The following is a 16,387-nucleotide window of genomic DNA, read 5'->3' as shown; positions in this document are numbered from 1 at the left end:
AACCAAAACCAGCATCTCAGGCTTTTTGCAGCCTTCCTGAATGATATGAATTTTCCAACCTATCTTAAATGATACTACAGAGAAGAAAATAAGCTCTTTACCAAGGATATTGTTCAGTGTTTTGTGGCTGCTAATGTATTCCAGGGACAACCTCATTGAAGGAAAAGACTTTCCTGGCACAACAAAAATTAAATCAGCTGCAGCTGCCAGATAGTTTCAGCTTTGAATTGTTTGAATTTATTGGGTCTGGAGTTGGTTCAATGAGGCATTTCATGTCTGCCTTGTGTCAACAGTTTGTGAGCCTTGAAGCAACTCCAATGAACCCTCCCTCCCCCCATGCAAATTAAGGCAAGGCTGCAGCAGCTGTAACCAGAGGGCTAGAAGCTGGAAAATGTCACACCACAGCTGAAGTGAAACTGATAGAAATCCATGATGTGATGATCTCTTTACAAAAAAAATAAAATTCCAAACAAATGCAAACTACATTTAATACCCAGCCTTTTCCACAAGTAACGTGGAGAGGGTTTATATATGGAAGGATATTTTGAAGGTTAACAAATGTTTGTGTATCGAACAGTTCTTGATGTTAAGTATTAACAGTTGTACGCTAACAAATTATTATCAAACAGTTGCTCACACTAAAACATAAACATAGCTTTTAAGAGACACCTAACTGGAAAGCTGGATCGGGAAGCAAATTGGCTCAGCTAAAAAGTCTGTCACAGAAGAGGGTGAGGATTAAAACAGGAAAATGGGCTTCTAAGTAAGATAACATGAAGTTGCCTGTAACCATAGGAAGCTTTCTGCACTTGTTACAGTATGATGAGAAGGAGGTCGCCAACATACATAATCTATTGATCCACTGAGGTTTAGCAGTTCTCTAACACTTTCCTTTCAGTCATCCAATTCCTGAAGCAGTATGTAAGCTAAAGCATCTGTTTTTCTGGACTGGGGAAACTGATTGTGTTCCAGTTACCTAATCTTAGCCTGTGACTCCCAGGAATTCCCAGAACATGCTCTAGTTACTTGAAAAACCTCAAACTGCCTCTGTAATTTATGCCTGCAGGACAAGAGAGTTGCAACAGAAAATGAGATATTTTTTTTTCTCCACATCATGGAAATAAATCCAGTGCTCTTGTAGCTAATTTGTTGCAGACAAAGTTATATAACAAAGGTGCGTGGGTAGGCAGATGAGTTTTGCTGGAGGGCAGTGTTTAGCCAGCGCTTTAGCTGGTAGCCCTTCGAGTCATTTCCTAAATGTTAAGGGCTGTGGCTTTGGGACTTTTTTTTTTTTTTTGTGGTGGGGGGGTGTTTTTTATTACCTTTTAATGTGAAGACTTTGCTTTCTATGCTGTGGAAGCTGAAGGTACAACTTGACCCTGTCTGAAGTGTGTGTGGAGAAAAAAAACCCGCACAATTTAATAGTGAAACCGTAAGATCTTAGACTGCTGAAGCATCATCTAATGCAGTGTTTCTCCAGTTTTCTGGGTCTGCTTCCCTTTCAAGTCCCTCTGTCTTTGATTACATTTTCCTCTTCTCAGAGGGTGAGAAGTTCTTCCACATTAGGGGGAAGGAAAAGTGGCTGTTATTGCTACAAGTATTTACATTCTCCAGGGAACAGGTAACTACCTTTAATTGCTGGCAGCAGCTAGGCAATTAGCTGTTCTCTGAGTAGTATAAACACTTTATGACCTTTGAACCCTCCTTTGAGAATCCCCTTGAGACAGAAGCATCACAATTTGAGGAAACACAGAGCAGAAAACACACAGAATTGTGGAAAAGCATCTGCACAAGAAATGCGGTTATAAAATTCAATCTGTCATTGTGATGGTAATCTTTTATTGGTTTCTGAAGTTCTTAAAGTTGTTTTAGGCTTTGTAAGAAGCTATACAGATTGCACTATAAAAATACTGTTATACTAGACTGAGCCATAAAGAGCACAGTCAATAATTATGCACCAAGACAAGGAGCTGTCATGATTTTTCATTCTCTATTTACCTTGTTAATTCTGTTTCCATTCTTCATTCAACAACACTCCAGAGAAGCCTGTGCTCATGTACCATAGGGACTTTCTCTGCTATGAATTAAGCTCAATTTTGAGGTTCTTCATGTAGCAAATACATGGCTGCATATGGTGTTTATTCTTTTTTTGTAATGCTATTGCAGTCATGATCCTTCAACTGTAAAAGATATTCTCTGCTGTGCATTCAGAGATCTATCAGCTTTGGTGATTGTGGCGTTACGGTCATGCCAGGTATGTCTGGTTATTCCTGATTCTCATTGACTAGACTCTTATCTAGTCTCTTACTTCAGTCTCTTGTTCTGGAAGTGCAAGTTTTTATGTATCAAGGGTTTCTGTTTAGGGCCTGCCATCAAGTTCCTGTAAACTGCAAAGTTGGAAGACTGTCCTTCTGCAGACTAGCATCTGTTGCAGGTGATTGTCTGTTATGTGTAGCATAGGGAAAAATGAGTAACACTAATTGTATAAATCGGTTGGCTTTAACAAGTTTGAATGGGCTGGGACTCACCTCAATGACCACTGTGGCATTTAGAAGCTAGGATCTAGCCTGTTCACTCATCTGCAGTGTACCTGAGATGAAACCTATCCTCCGCTCTTTTTTTTAGTGGGGAATCTCTTCTCTTAACATGAAAAAGGTTTTAGCCTTTCAACTGTACAGAATACAGTTTTGTTACAAGAAACAGTTAAGTGGTTAATGATTAATGAAATCTAATACAGAGTTCTTGGGACCCAAACTGTGTTTTTTCTAATGGATATTTTCTGTGTAATTAGACTTAGTCCACATCAGAAAAGTCCACTGCAGTTTTAAAATATTCTAGCATGTTTTTCTCAACACTTTTGCACCCTTAGCAATTTAGCAAGTTTAAAAACAGCAAACTCATAGAATAGTGTTTCATGAATGGCTCAAACTCAGCACAGGTTTCCTTGCTGTAGTGTATAACTAGCCAAAGATGTAACAGCCAAGAACACTGCTTGGAGTTGAGCTATGCAGTATAAAGGAAGGCTCTTCCAGCCTGAGAAATTGTCCTTCTAACTGCTGATCTGGCACATATATGGCAGCTAGGCGATTTTTATATGAGTATTTTAAAGTAGAGTATAAAAGATTCCTTAGAATTATCTACAACCAGTAGTCTGCTATAGTAATAGCTAGCATGTCTTTCTTACAGTTGCATCATATTCTAAAATTTACCATGAATAAGCAAGGATAAATGTTCTGCTCTAAGATTAAAAAAAGCCACTTTAGAATTTGCAACAAATACTTACATGAACTAAAGAAGTTCTTAATATGAATTGTCATCTCTAAGTGATGAACACCAAGTGACTGGACATAACTTTCCATCTTACAACTGAAATAACTGTAAGTAGAAAAAGAGGGTATGTCAATATGTTTGCTCCTGTGATGCAGTTTCCTGAAATGGTGAAATGATGATGTGAAGCCAATAATGTAACACGACTCTATATATTCTTCATTCTGACGACGGCTTGTTCTGGCTTACCAGCAACTTTACTTCCTGCTTATCTATGCTGGAATTTACACTTTCGGCCTCTTTTTCTTGCTCAGGTACACAAGTGCAGCCTACTGGGATAGTGACGTAATCTTCTGTGTAGACGTAACGGCCCCCAGCACACGACGATGTGCGACGGAGGATGACTGTTGGCATGTACACGGGGGTGCTGCGGAAGTGAAAATTCTCCTCACCAAAGATCCCCATGAGGCAGCCTTTGCACAGACAGTACGCTTCAGGAATGTATTTAGGATATCGTGTGGGATCATAGGAAATTCTATAGGGAAGGAAATAATAAAGATTCATTAGTATCTCTAAAAATAGATATATTCATCTGGAAATGTCATTATAATGTCATTTGACTGTAAACATTTATATGATGTTTTTGTTTTCTTTGCCAGGTGTTCTGGTTTCGTCTGGGATAGAGTTAATTCTCTTCCTAGTAGCTGGTACAGTGCTGTGTTTTGGATTTAGTATGAGGCTTGTTGTTGCAAAGTAGTGCTTACACTAGTCAAGGACTTTTCCAGCCTCCCATGCTCTGCAAGGTGCACAAGAAGCTGGGAGAGGGCACAGCCAGGACAGCTGACCCAAACTGGCCAAAGGCATATTCCATACCATGTGACGTCATGCTCAGTATATAAACTGTGGGGAGTTGGCCGGGAGTGGCAGCGATTGCTGCTCAGGAATGGCTGGGCATTGGTTGGTGGGTGTTGATCAGCTGCATCACTTGTTTTTCCTGAGTTTTGTTCCTCTCTTCTTTTTTTGTCTATTGTTTTCCTTTTCACTACATTATCATCATCAATCATCATCATCGTCATCGTTGTTGTTGTTGTTATTATATTTCAATTAGTAAACTGTTCTTATCTCAACCCGTGAGTTTTCTCACTTCTGCCCTTCCAATTCTCTTCCCCATCCCACTGTGAGGGGGGGAAGGGTGAGTGAGCGGCTGCATGGTGCTTAGCTGTTGGCTGGGGTTAAACCATGACACAGGAAAAAGAGCTGTAGCTGTTGCTGTCTGCCTTCTTGTACAGTGTAAAGAAAAAACAAGAACAACTTCTAGAACTGATCAGGTCCTACAGTGCACACTGAAGTACGAAGTGACTGGCTTTCTAAAATGTGAGATTCAGGGGTTTAAGCAGAATAAGTTTTGCATTTTGGACTGAATGCGTAAATAGAGCATTGAATAGGACACTTGCATTTCCAAACATTTGATCTGCCTTGAGTTCTTCAAAAACTGGTACAAACCCTTGTTACCTTTATTACTGTTGAAGCTACATGATGTTTTAAAATGTTATGATTTAAATAGAATTAAATTGTACTGTTATTTCTGCAATAGTTTTTGCTCCCTACTATACTTGAGGGTATAAAGGTGCCTTCCTCTTGAAAGCAGAACGCTGTATTTCTTTCTGTAATTCACCTCCACTGTCTCTTCCTCTAACCAGAGGAGAGTAACACTAGTATGTCCACACTGAGATGAACTGCAAAGTTAATGGTTTTTCTGCCCTCTCCTGCTATAGTTTGAAGTAAAGCATTGCCCCAAAGCTTCAGGAGTAAGGTATTTGTTGTCTTAAGAGTGTGTTGTTTGACCCTTTCTTTTTGCTTGTTAATGCCCTGTCTCTGGAAATTCCTGATTAGCAGGAACTGGAAAGCTTGTAACGGAAGTACAGCTTGGACGAAGCACAGCTTGGACCAACGAAGCCCAGGTTTCAGCATTCCTCTCTGGATGTTGCTGGATACAGAAACAACGATGTGATACTATGGTCTCAAGTCATACAGAACCTGGCTGACCTACAGCCATTGTTTTTAGCAAAGGGAGGAGAAGCTGATAAAATCTGCTTGGTTTTTTTGATATAGAAGACTAAGTACACAGCAGAGTACATGTACTGGAGTGTGTAGCCATGCTGCATATTGTGGTGGTGATCTGTTTGTTGCTTTGTTCTTTACCCGCTTTTCCTGCATATAGTGGAAGTAATTGCTGGGCATGGAGGTAACTTGTACATTATTACAAGCGTGTCATTATTCTAGAAAAGATGTTTGCACCTCCAGAAAAAGAGGATTTTAAAATATTTTTATCTTGTATGCCAGCTGTCCTCTTTGTACCTGGTAACCTTACTCCAGATTGCCTTCTGCTCTCAGTTACAAAACTAGCCCTGCTTCAGCAATGGTTGCACTGTCCCACTGGAGAGATATGACAGCTCTTTGGCTGGAGAAGCGTTCAGCCCAGAAGCACCACCAGCCTCGTGGTGCTTATCCCGCAGAGCCCGTCCCCATTTGGGGAGGATGCTGACCCTGAGAATGTTACCAGAAGCACTTACCCACCTGTCAGCTAACAGAAAACCCTTTTCTGCCCTTTCCTGCTGCTCCTACTTTCACACAGTAGGAGGTTAGACCTACCCAAGGTGCACAGCCGAACTATCCTACAGGCTGTAACTGGCATGCAGAGCGCATGAAGACACGTTGGGAGGTCACCTAGTCCAAATGCTTCCATCACACAAACTCAGATGTATTTGCCCATGTTTGTCCAGCCTGTTCTTAAAAACCTTCAGAGGCAGTCCCCAGCCTACCCAGAGGCTCTGTTTGCAGTATTTCACGACCTCATCACTTGGTAAGTTTTCCTAACAGTGAAGCAGAGCATTTTTTTTCTTGCAAACTATATAAATAATTTCCCATGTTTGCCCAGGAAATTACAGTAGCTGAGGCTAAAATACTGAGTAACAGTCAAAGATTTGATACGAGAGAGAATGTTCAAGCCTGTAACGTTTACTGTGAAGTGCTGCAAAAACATTAAAACTTCTTGCACTGGGTTTTAAGCCATCCTCTATTTTGGGGTCAGGACAGGATCACCACAGATGAAGTGGGACAGTTACATAACAAAAATGAATCCATTAAATACCTGTCATCAATATAATTGGTTATGCGATAATACAAACTACTGAGTATACAATGCCCCCCTTCCCACAGCAGTTTCAAAATAAGTGATTTTGAAAACTGCAATAGATTTAAAGTGATTCCTGTGTGGTGCTTCCCAGGCTTTGTACCACTTCCTTGTATATCAAAGCATTTGCCTTTTACCTTTTCAGGTGATCTCTGAGATGAGGTTTCAGCTGTGGAAGGGGCAGCATAAGTCTGCCTCGAGCTGTGATTGCAGTCACTCCTTGTCAACAAAATCTGCACTTGCCAAAACAGGCAGCCTGGCTCTCCCCCTGGCCTCCACCCCTGGGTTGATGCTGATATTCTTCTGGTCACAGGATTAGATCTGGGAATTCATCCAACTGAAAAGTAACTTCATCAAAAGCTGGATTTTTGGCCCTTCAGCTATCTTGCCACATATACACAGAGCCCTACAGAAACAAGCCAGCGTGAACAAGCAGCTGAAGGAAGCTGCCATTTTCAGAGGTATCACCGGTTTATCAGGTTAAAACAAATCTAGAATCACAGCTTCAGCCAAACAAAAATTTGATTATTCTGTCATCAAAGAACAGACTTTTTTTTTCCAGTGGCCATATAATCTGGATTCTTCGTCTTATTAAGGGCTGTTTTACAGAAAAATATGACCAGTTCTCTCACAGCCAGACATCTGTAATGTCGCGGATATTTTTTGCAAAGCTTCTCTGTCCCATTTATACTTGCTTACTTTCCCCAGGAAATACCCTCATGTTACAGGATCTCACACCAATGTGAAATAAAATGTCTGGTAGCCAGCAGAAGAGAAGAAAGTGGAATACAGGTTTTTTTCCCATGAGACATTCCCATTTCAAACTCAAGTGTGAATAATTTCAGTGGTGGATTGTTAAAACACACCGTATGTCAAGTCATTGGTATTTCCTCTACTGTATTATCTCTAGCACCTGGATTATGATGTTGCTGGAAATCAGGAACATGCTTCTGGACGCAAATAAAAGTTTTGACTAATAACAAAAGAACACTGTCGCTGGAATCGTGGTCTACAACAAGCTTCCCCTCCAAATTCCCATGTGGCAAAAGTCAGGTATAAATGAGGGGGATTTTTGGAAGGATACCGTGGTCTCTACTTTCTGTAGAAAAAAATCTATTGTATTGTTAAGTTTGCTGGAGATACCTCTACTCCATCATGTGAGAATTGGAAGGAATTAGAGAGGATACAAACCCAAAGATGGATCCAATATATAGATGTGGTTTTGCATCCAGAGCAGAACTTTTAAGGCTGAAGACTCTCGGTAATGCCTCCTGAAAATAAACACTGAACTCAAATGTCACTAATCTATGGTGCCATATCCAAGGTTCTGCATCTTCAGCTCAATAAGAAAGGCCATATAACTAAAGCCTCATTTTCATCTTCCTAGGCATCCCAGCCTGATTTGGGTCTGACCTGCTAACAAATACCAGTAACCTTGATGTATAAATGCAGCTGTGTGACCTGCTCCTCCCTCTGTTTTCCTTGTATTGAACATAATCACTCTGTGCATGTAATGACCACAGCCTCTGCTGCTGTACTTGATGTATCTCCATTACTCCAAGCACTACAAGGCATGTTTTTATGTCTTCTCCTAGAACAGGGCAAACACTATTGATCAGGATAATTAACTTCCTAAAACACATACTCCAAGTTGCCATTAACTTTTTCCTGTAAGTAGTGAAAAATGCACCTAACTGGGGTGGACACAACAGAAGCAGCTGGGAAGAGTGGTGGAGAACCAGAGAAATGCAACTTTCCACTGGCACCCAAGCTTCCCCTGCATCCTTGTGTCATTTGCTTTGGCCACTGCTGTGAACTAGACAGCCCAGTCATTTCGATGGGGGTTGGTTGCCCTTGTCCTGTGAACTCAGTTTACTGGTACGTAAGGCTAACTCTGCCTAGCCAGTGCTTCTGATTTACAAATGACAGGAGCAGTGAGCTATGCTGGGCTGCTATGTTTCAATCTGCTGGAACAAGAAGCAGGTTTGTATTGAACTGGAACTGCTAATGAAGTGTGACTAGTTCTAGGCTGCTTTTCCTTATGACCCTACGAGTGTTTTGAGAGCTCCCAGTGAAAAACAAACTTCCTGCCGTTTAGGTACTAAGCCTGGAAACTCAAGAGAAAAGTTTCTGTCGGAAGTAAAACTTTCACGTGTAGTACTTTTAATAATATTATCACTTTCATAGTTTCCAAGCTTCTAAATCCAGTTGGTCAGATGCTGTGTTGGGGCATGCAGATACAGCTGACTCTTCAGAAAATCACTGTTACCACTAGGCTAACAGCTGGATGTTATCAGAAGTCTAATAAGCACATCATCATCCTTTTACTTTGCTCTCTGAAATACTTACAGGATTAAGAGCTAACAACTTTTCCCCCTCTTGGCAAGACATTTATTTCTTTATAGCAGGTGTTCTTTTGTTCACATTGTATTTAGTTTGTTTTATATACGGGTAGTAAGTACAGTACTTGTATAAAATAGCCTAGTGCTAACAGTGATTTTCTGAAGAGTTGTACGAACATGTACTCAAATAAAAAGGATGCAGTTCTGTATCCCCTTGTATTCTTTCCCTTGTCTGTGCCACATGTTAATGTTAAATCCTGGAAGATGTCTTGGATAAGGTTCTTGGAAATCACTGGAGTATTATTTAAAGGAAAGCCCTCTTGTATGACTTTTTTCAAAAGCACTGCAGACAAGCTTGGCTTTTACCAGTAAAAAATGCCCTTTCCTGTATTACTTTTATTAAGATTTTATGTAGGTGAGCACTAAACCAAGGATGTTTATAAACAAACTGGTTTTTGAAAAGCATTAAAAACAAGCTGGGCAATGTTTGAGAGAGGGACTAACTAATACGGGATTTCATGATCAGATCAACACTGACAATAAAAGTTAAGTCTCTGGAAATGAACCCTTAGTAAAAGCAGGATTAGGCCACAGAGACAGACGCCATGAGATTTGGAAATTCAGAAACAGGAATAACTTCTTGAATACACATAAAGAATTTTTTGCTAAATTTATGCAGAAGTGTGTCTGCAGAAGCCTTTGTATTCCTACAAACTAGCTATGAATGCTATTACAACCTTAAGACAACAGAGAATAAAAATAAAGCTGATGTATACAGCTGATTAATAAACGGCATCTGTGTTGTGCAGCACCATGAAGGGAATCCCAAATCAACACTACCTGTAAACGCACTGTTGACTTCAGTGGGATCAGGTTTTTCAACCATTACTCTGAGCTTTATGATCAGAGCCTGCAGACGTTTAGGCACACATTTAAAATTAATCCCTTTTATAATGGCGCTTGTCCATGAGCAAGTTGCGTGTGCATCCCTCAAGCTGAGCTGGCATTGGTAAAGATTCACCATGCTTACGGCTTCCCTAAATTTTAACAAGCAACACCCACCCTGTGCTGTTGGCAGGGATCCATAGCTGGTAAGACAACCTGTATCATTAATTCTTATGAGGCAGTTGTGACCCATAGCAATAGCCAAGGACCACGGGCTTTGCCATTACCTCCTTGTACAACCACGCTTTCTGGATTTCATTGACTGTCCGTGTAATAATAATACTAAAAAGGACAAGCAACTCCTGGATGGATGTCACAAATTGGCACACAGTCAGCCTGATGATTCCACTGCCGATCTTCTGCCGCTGGCTCTATTTTTTAAAAAATCTGGCTAATTCTCAGACCAACTTCCTGAAATGCTGAGCAAATCCAGTGTGGTCAAGATTTCATTCCACTCAACTGACTTCAGGGAACTCTGCTGGCTCTTTATAGCTCTGCAGGGTGAAGAGCGATTTGGGTGATTAAACTTTGTGCTCTGACTTATATACTGATCTCCTGTGGCCAGCGGGATGGAATTTCAGTATCGGGCAGATGAACTAATATTTTTCCTCTAACTTTTGCCTCAAATACCAACTGTTGGTTGCTGCCAGCAGCAGGATCGTGGACCATATGGATCTGTGGTGCAATCCATGTGCAACTCCTGTATCTCTGGGTTGTAGCAAGCCAAAATGATGTAAGTCTTGATTTTGTATAACCAAATTAAAGACCAAGTAATAGAAAATAAATAGTGAGAACGGAACAGAGACAACGAAATAAGCCACACAAGAATTATCTGAGCTTTGAGTCAATCAAACCTAATTCTTCCACACTTAAATAGAATTACAAACTTTGATACATGCGATGCATTAGGGTGAACGTTATACACAAATCTCTGAGATATTTAATTCTTTCTCACAAATGCCGATATGAAAAAATTTCAACTGACTTGGACTGAACAGTCATGTGAGTGACTCAAGAAGCAGTGTTAAACAGCTGGGAACAGGTGCCTAGGGAGATACACAGGGGAAGGCAAGTAGAGCCAGACTTAATATCTTTATTATTAATGACCTGGAATAGGGAGCATAAACAGTATGTTAATGAAATCTGCAGATGGTAACAATGGGAACTGCTGCAACACCAGTGAAGACAGAGAAACAGCATGAGGTATCTCAGACAGTAAAATGCAGGTCAAAAAGAAAAAAGACCCTTTATGCATAGAGCAGAAATCAATTGCACTGTAACTCTTTAGGGACAGAAACGAAGTTGGAGAGCAGGATGTCTGTGAGACACACTGAATTGGGGCAGGCATCTTGATGCAAGTTTCAAATAGTCAAATTCATGCTTTGAGGGGTGTTCTATCAGGGTGTACAAGAGAGGGCTGCCTACAGTGAATAAATTTCTGAGCTGATGATTCAGTAGGCGATCCAGAAGACAGCAATGAATGAGTGAAGGGGAGCAAAAATTTATGTGGAAAGATTAAAAGACTTAAATGTGAGTAGGCTTGTCAAGAAAGTTCTGTATTAGAGAGCTGTATGCAGTTTTTCAGATTAACACCCCAGCCACGGAGAAGAAATTGTTGGGATTGTATAAGCAAAATTGGTTAACCACTGACAAGACGTAACGTGCCATTACTTGCAATCTTCAACGGAGAGTTGCACGTCCCTTTTAAAGATATGCAGCAGCTCTAATGGTATTTGGGAGCTTGCTTCCAGGGTAGCCAGGTGAACACCACAGATCAGACCAGATCTTCACAATGCTTCAAAATCTGGCTTCAAAAATCTATGAAATAGCAGGTTGTAATAGCAAATGCACATTACTGTTCATAATGAGCAATTTTGCATTTTACACTTTTATTACATATCTTGCAATGCGTGTTGCTGTCTCATTGCACACTAATGATACCGCAAAAATGCTACTGATAAATCTGTAAATTAGATTTGTTAACTAGACAGTGTACTCAGGCCTCTGCACCCTAGAGAAACAATTTTTCCCCTAAATATAATTTTAGATTTTGCTTTTAATGGTGTAATACTTTTTTTTCCCCACTATCTTTTTACATTTCTAGCTTGGAGATGTCATCAAGTTACTTGTATGTGAATGGTTAATGGTCTGTTTGAAAACATTTTGATGAAAAGTACAGTGGATTTACAGTTTCTTAATAAACATTTTGTAAGCCAGGCCCCAAAAAGCAGCTAGTTCTCTGTTAAGAAATAAGCCTATACAGAGCTCCAACTGAAAATAAATACCTGACCAACAAGATGTGAGCATGGAAGCACTGTTGTCAGACCAGAAGACCAATTTTTGCTAGCACTAGGATTTGGCAAAGCCAATGTAAAAAACACTTGAGCCTAATGGTAGGTGTTCTGTTCATCATACTTGCTTTTTTCATGCTTAGGTAGCTTAAAAAATCCTCAGTCTGCTTACAGAAAATGTATTACTAAAAATACTATTTCTAAAAATACTTGTTTATGAAAGGCTTATTGAGCAAATAAACCATTTCTCTCTCAGTCGGATTACTTCTTAAACTAAAAGTGGGCAAAAACCATGCCACAAAATAAATGTTTATTGGAGATCACTAACAAGGAGATATTTAAGTTTGCTGAATACACAGTAACTGCATCAAGGTATATACAAAAGATAATGTACCGAAAGTAGCAAGAGAGTCAGTTTCTTCTAAGTTTGTACATGTTTTAGCTTCCTGTTGTCTGTAGTGTCTTTACAGAAAGCTGAAAACAGAGCGCCCAATTCTGTCAGTCTTACTCAGACAAAACTCAGACTTGATAGCAAGAATGTGATCACATACAGGGTTTAGTGTACTAGATCAGTGGTCTCCAAGCTTTTCCAGAGTTCCCTACAGAAGTGCAGACCCTTGTTTTGTGTGTTAACCTAACAACAGACTTTATTTAGTTATTTTTCTGCCCCCTTAAAAGTAGACTGTCAGCCCCTGTTCCACTTCAGGGGAGGGGGTTTGCGAAGTGTAGGCTGGAAATATAGATGTAGAAAATTGCATTCCTTGCATACACTCCTACAGCAAACTGGACAGCAAGCCCCTGGGAGTGTTTGTAGCACAGTCTGTGAAGAATCAGCTTTGCTTGTGTAAGAACACACACTGTATTCTGATATATTTTAGAAACCAGCACAGTGTCTGGAGTCACACCTCAGGGAAAGCATCTGAGCCCCTTTGGAGATGGTACAGAGTCAGGAGAGGCTTTCTTGGTGATGGTCCTTTGCTGAGGGTTCTCTCAGTGAACTTCACATACAACGATATGCTGAAGTGACTTTTTGAGGGGTGGTCTGTGCTCCCAGGCAGGTGTGTGTGCGTAAGCTCCATCTCAAAGCTTGCTCTACCTCACTCATTTTTCATTCCTCCCTCTGCTCATTAGACATACTCCTCACACAAATTGTTTTTACGTATTTACCTTATGTCTGTCTATTTGGACGTTTACTTTAACACCCTTCCGTCAGGCTGCTGCTCGGTGCGACCGACACCCCTTAGGACCGGCGCCTCAGTGCTCTGCGCGGGAAAGGCGGTGAAGCCCCATAGCGGGTCTGACACAGGGGGGACCCACACAGCGGAACCGGCTCCCTTCGTCCCGGCACCGTTTCACCCCTCCACGCGGCTGAAGCCCCCCCGCTCCCCCCGGTGCCCCGGAGTCACCTGTAGGCCCACGGCGAAGCGCTGCGCAGGTTGACGGGGAGCCGGAACCTCTTGTCGGCGGCCGGCCGGCCCCCGGCCGGGCAGCTGGCGTTGTGGTGGCGGCCCGGCGGCTCCGGCTGCAGGGTGTGGTGGAAAGCGCTGAGCATGCCCGCCGCCAGCCGCCCGTACAGCTGCTCCAGCAGCTCCTCGGGCCGCTCGCCGCAGGTCCGGGTCCGCGCCGGCCGCTTGGGCGCCTTGACGGCCTCCGAGCGGAGCGGGAGCAGCGCGGCGCACAGCAGCGCCGCCAGCACCTGCAACGACGGCGCCGTCAGCGGGACTGGGACCGGGCGCACCCCCCCCAGCTCCGCACCCGCCGCGCCCCGGAGACCCCGGCCCGGCGGTGGGGGTGCTTCCCCTGGGCTGCCCTGCCCGGTCCCCGGCCGGCACCCCCTTACCCTGCCTCGCTGCATGGCGGTCGGGCTGCTCGAGGAAGCCGAGGAGAGCGGCGGGCTGCGGAGCCGCGCCGTGCCACTGGCTCTCTCGGCGGAGGAGCTGTTGGAAAAGTGCCCCGCTTCTCACTGCATCTCCCCTGGCCTCGCATGCCAGGAACATTTTAGGCGCTCACGGAGGAGGCGAGCGCTTACCGCCGGGAGCTGCGCTCGGCGCGTCCCCGCCGTCCTGCCCCGCTGCCCCCGGCCACCGGGGACAGCCCCGCAGGCACGGGCGGGCTTGGTCCGCCGCCGGCCGCTGTCCTGCCCCGGGGCCGGTCGCAGCAGCCCCGCGGGGTGACACGGCCAGCTCTCCCTGGAGGCTGGGGGGGCCGTGAGGGTCCCCCGCGCGCTGCGGGCGCCGCGTCCCCTCCTCTGCTCTGTCCGGAGGGGAGCGCTCCCTTCCACAGCCTCCGCGGCACGGGGATGAGCTGGGCTCTACCCTGGGCCTCAAGTGGGACTCACTGGGCCGGGGCACGACATTGAGGCAGAGCCAGGATGGTTTTGGCCCGGTACGAGCCAAGGTGTCAAGGCTAATGAGAAAAAAAGTGGGGATTTGTGGCTGAATACAGCGCAACTCTGGCTATGTAACTGCAGCAGAGGAGGGCATCACTGCAGCCCGGACTCTTTCAGTCACTTTGGAGCAATTGGTACTGTCCCTTCTAGGGGTTTGGGTCTCCAATGTGCCTGGCTCCAGGCAGCACCTCTGGTTTGTTTCTCCAGAAACAGCCCTGATGTGTAGATCCTACAGCAGACACTGGAGCGGTTTAAGTCCCACATGAGGATGGTGAAGACAAGGCTGCTTCAAGCTGTTTGTAGAAGGCCTCATCCACTCGTTCTTCCTGCTGAGGTGGTCTACAGCAGACACCACTACAACGTCACTCTCTGCTGTCTAAAAAGAAACCTACTTCCAAGGTGAGAAACTTGCATTGTACATATCTAAATGAGATGGAGGTGAGTCTCACCTCTCATGGCTTCTCCATCATTCTGTGCTGGTTTACGTTCACTGTTAACAGGCACATAATGCAGTCTATTCAAACCCAGAAAAATGAGCATCTGTAGTACTCTGGGTCATAAAAGATGTGGTCCACTGAAATATTTTGCGATAAAAAACAGCCTTTAGAACTTGCCACTTGAATCAAATATTTGGTGCACTGTGATTAAGCCCTGCATGTCTATTGAGGCATTTGGTATAAAGATAGTTAAATACTTATCAGGAATAAGGGATAATAAGTTCATAAGTCATACAAGGACTGTGAAACCCCAGCATGGTACCACTGAAATACAAGACATCAGCTTCACAGACTATAGTGGAATTGAAACAGAATGACCCAGCATTCATAACGTGATTAAATGACTTGATTTAATGGGTTCTAAAAAGCAATTGAGTTGAGTCAAGGTGTGATTTTTAGTGGTTTTGGTACCTTATGCTCTCATGAGCAGTACCTTAACCTTGACCTGTATGGGATTTGAATCAGGTTTCGACTCTGAGGAAGGACTTCTTTCAAACTGAATTCAAAACTCTCCTTTGCAGTCATATGCTCCAGTGACAGACTGCGGCAAGGCATCTGTCCATTTAGCCCAGTCCAGTCCAACCCACTGAGCCCCATGCTGGACCTGGCCTAGTGTTACTTCAGCACCAAGTGGTATGTGTGGCAACATGGATAATATTTATCGTGAGAGATGTCTTTATATTACTCTTCCTGTGACAAATCAGTATCTTTTCTCAATGCTTTCTGACTAGCATGAGGATGTCACACTTGACCCATGCACTTACTTTATATGCACTGACATTTCTGGGAGAGGTCTGGCTCAAAAAATCAGAGCAGAGGGAAACAACGGCACAGACATTAAATTGCCAGTGAGTTTAAGGCTTTGAGTCTCATGTAGACAATATTATAATTCTGTACATTAGTTTAATCGTATTACCTGGTTAGCCATCTCATTGATTCAAATAGTAATAATAAGAATCACTGAAGGACAGTGAATGAGCTTGCATTACACGGGAGTTGAGAGAGTGCTGTGCCAGCTTTCATGGCATTTCTATCCCAGAGGCATCTGAATCATAAAAAATTGGCTTATATACTTCAGCAAAAGATGGATTCTACTATGACTTTAAGAAGTTACTAAGATATTATTAAGGTACCAGTATCATTGTCATTGACTTTGATTTATAGTTTTCTAAGAATTTGAAGGGGTTTAAAAAATCTAAATAATGAAATATTAGAAAAAAATCTTTAGCAATAAAAAACCTGCCCTGGATTTGATGCAATTAATGATACTATTTCAATCAATAAATTCAGAATAGCATCCATATGCACCTTTATGTGAATATATAGGGAATTCCATGGCTCGTGGCTGTTTTCTAAGAGCAAACAGACAAGGCAGTGAGATGTTTTCCTTCAATGGCCTCACATGAAAATTCCCAGCAACAGAGTGCAGAACATCCCACTTGTGCCTTTGACAACAGCTGACC

General features: G+C 42.9%; 1 protein-coding gene across 1 annotated transcript; it reads right to left on the bottom strand.

Annotated features, from left to right (window-relative positions):
- Nucleotides 1-1,297: 1,297 nt before the first annotated feature.
- On the bottom strand, nucleotides 1,298-14,188 carry IL17D (interleukin 17D). Its single transcript, XM_075083304.1, has 3 exons — nucleotides 13,879-14,188; nucleotides 13,445-13,734; nucleotides 1,298-3,802 (listed from the first exon to the last, which is right to left on the bottom strand). The coding sequence occupies exons 1-3, from the start codon at nucleotides 13,891-13,893 to the stop codon at nucleotides 3,487-3,489; spliced, it is 621 nt and encodes a 206-aa protein (XP_074939405.1). The 5' UTR covers nucleotides 13,894-14,188; the 3' UTR covers nucleotides 1,298-3,486.
- Nucleotides 14,189-16,387: the final 2,199 nt, after the last annotated feature.

This window comes from Phalacrocorax aristotelis, chromosome 1, assembly GCF_949628215.1.
Source record: "Phalacrocorax aristotelis chromosome 1, bGulAri2.1, whole genome shotgun sequence".
Taxonomy (NCBI): domain Eukaryota; kingdom Metazoa; phylum Chordata; class Aves; order Suliformes; family Phalacrocoracidae; genus Phalacrocorax; species Phalacrocorax aristotelis.
The sequence above is the reverse complement of the archived record's forward strand: the minus strand, read 5'-3'. Positions and strand labels throughout refer to the sequence as shown.

Coding starts and splice junctions, on each gene's coding strand:
- IL17D (XM_075083304.1), bottom strand. Junction 3,803..13,444: donor GCTTCGCCGTGGGCCTACAG/GTGACTCCGGGG, acceptor CCTTCCCTATAG/AATTTCCTATGATCCCACAC.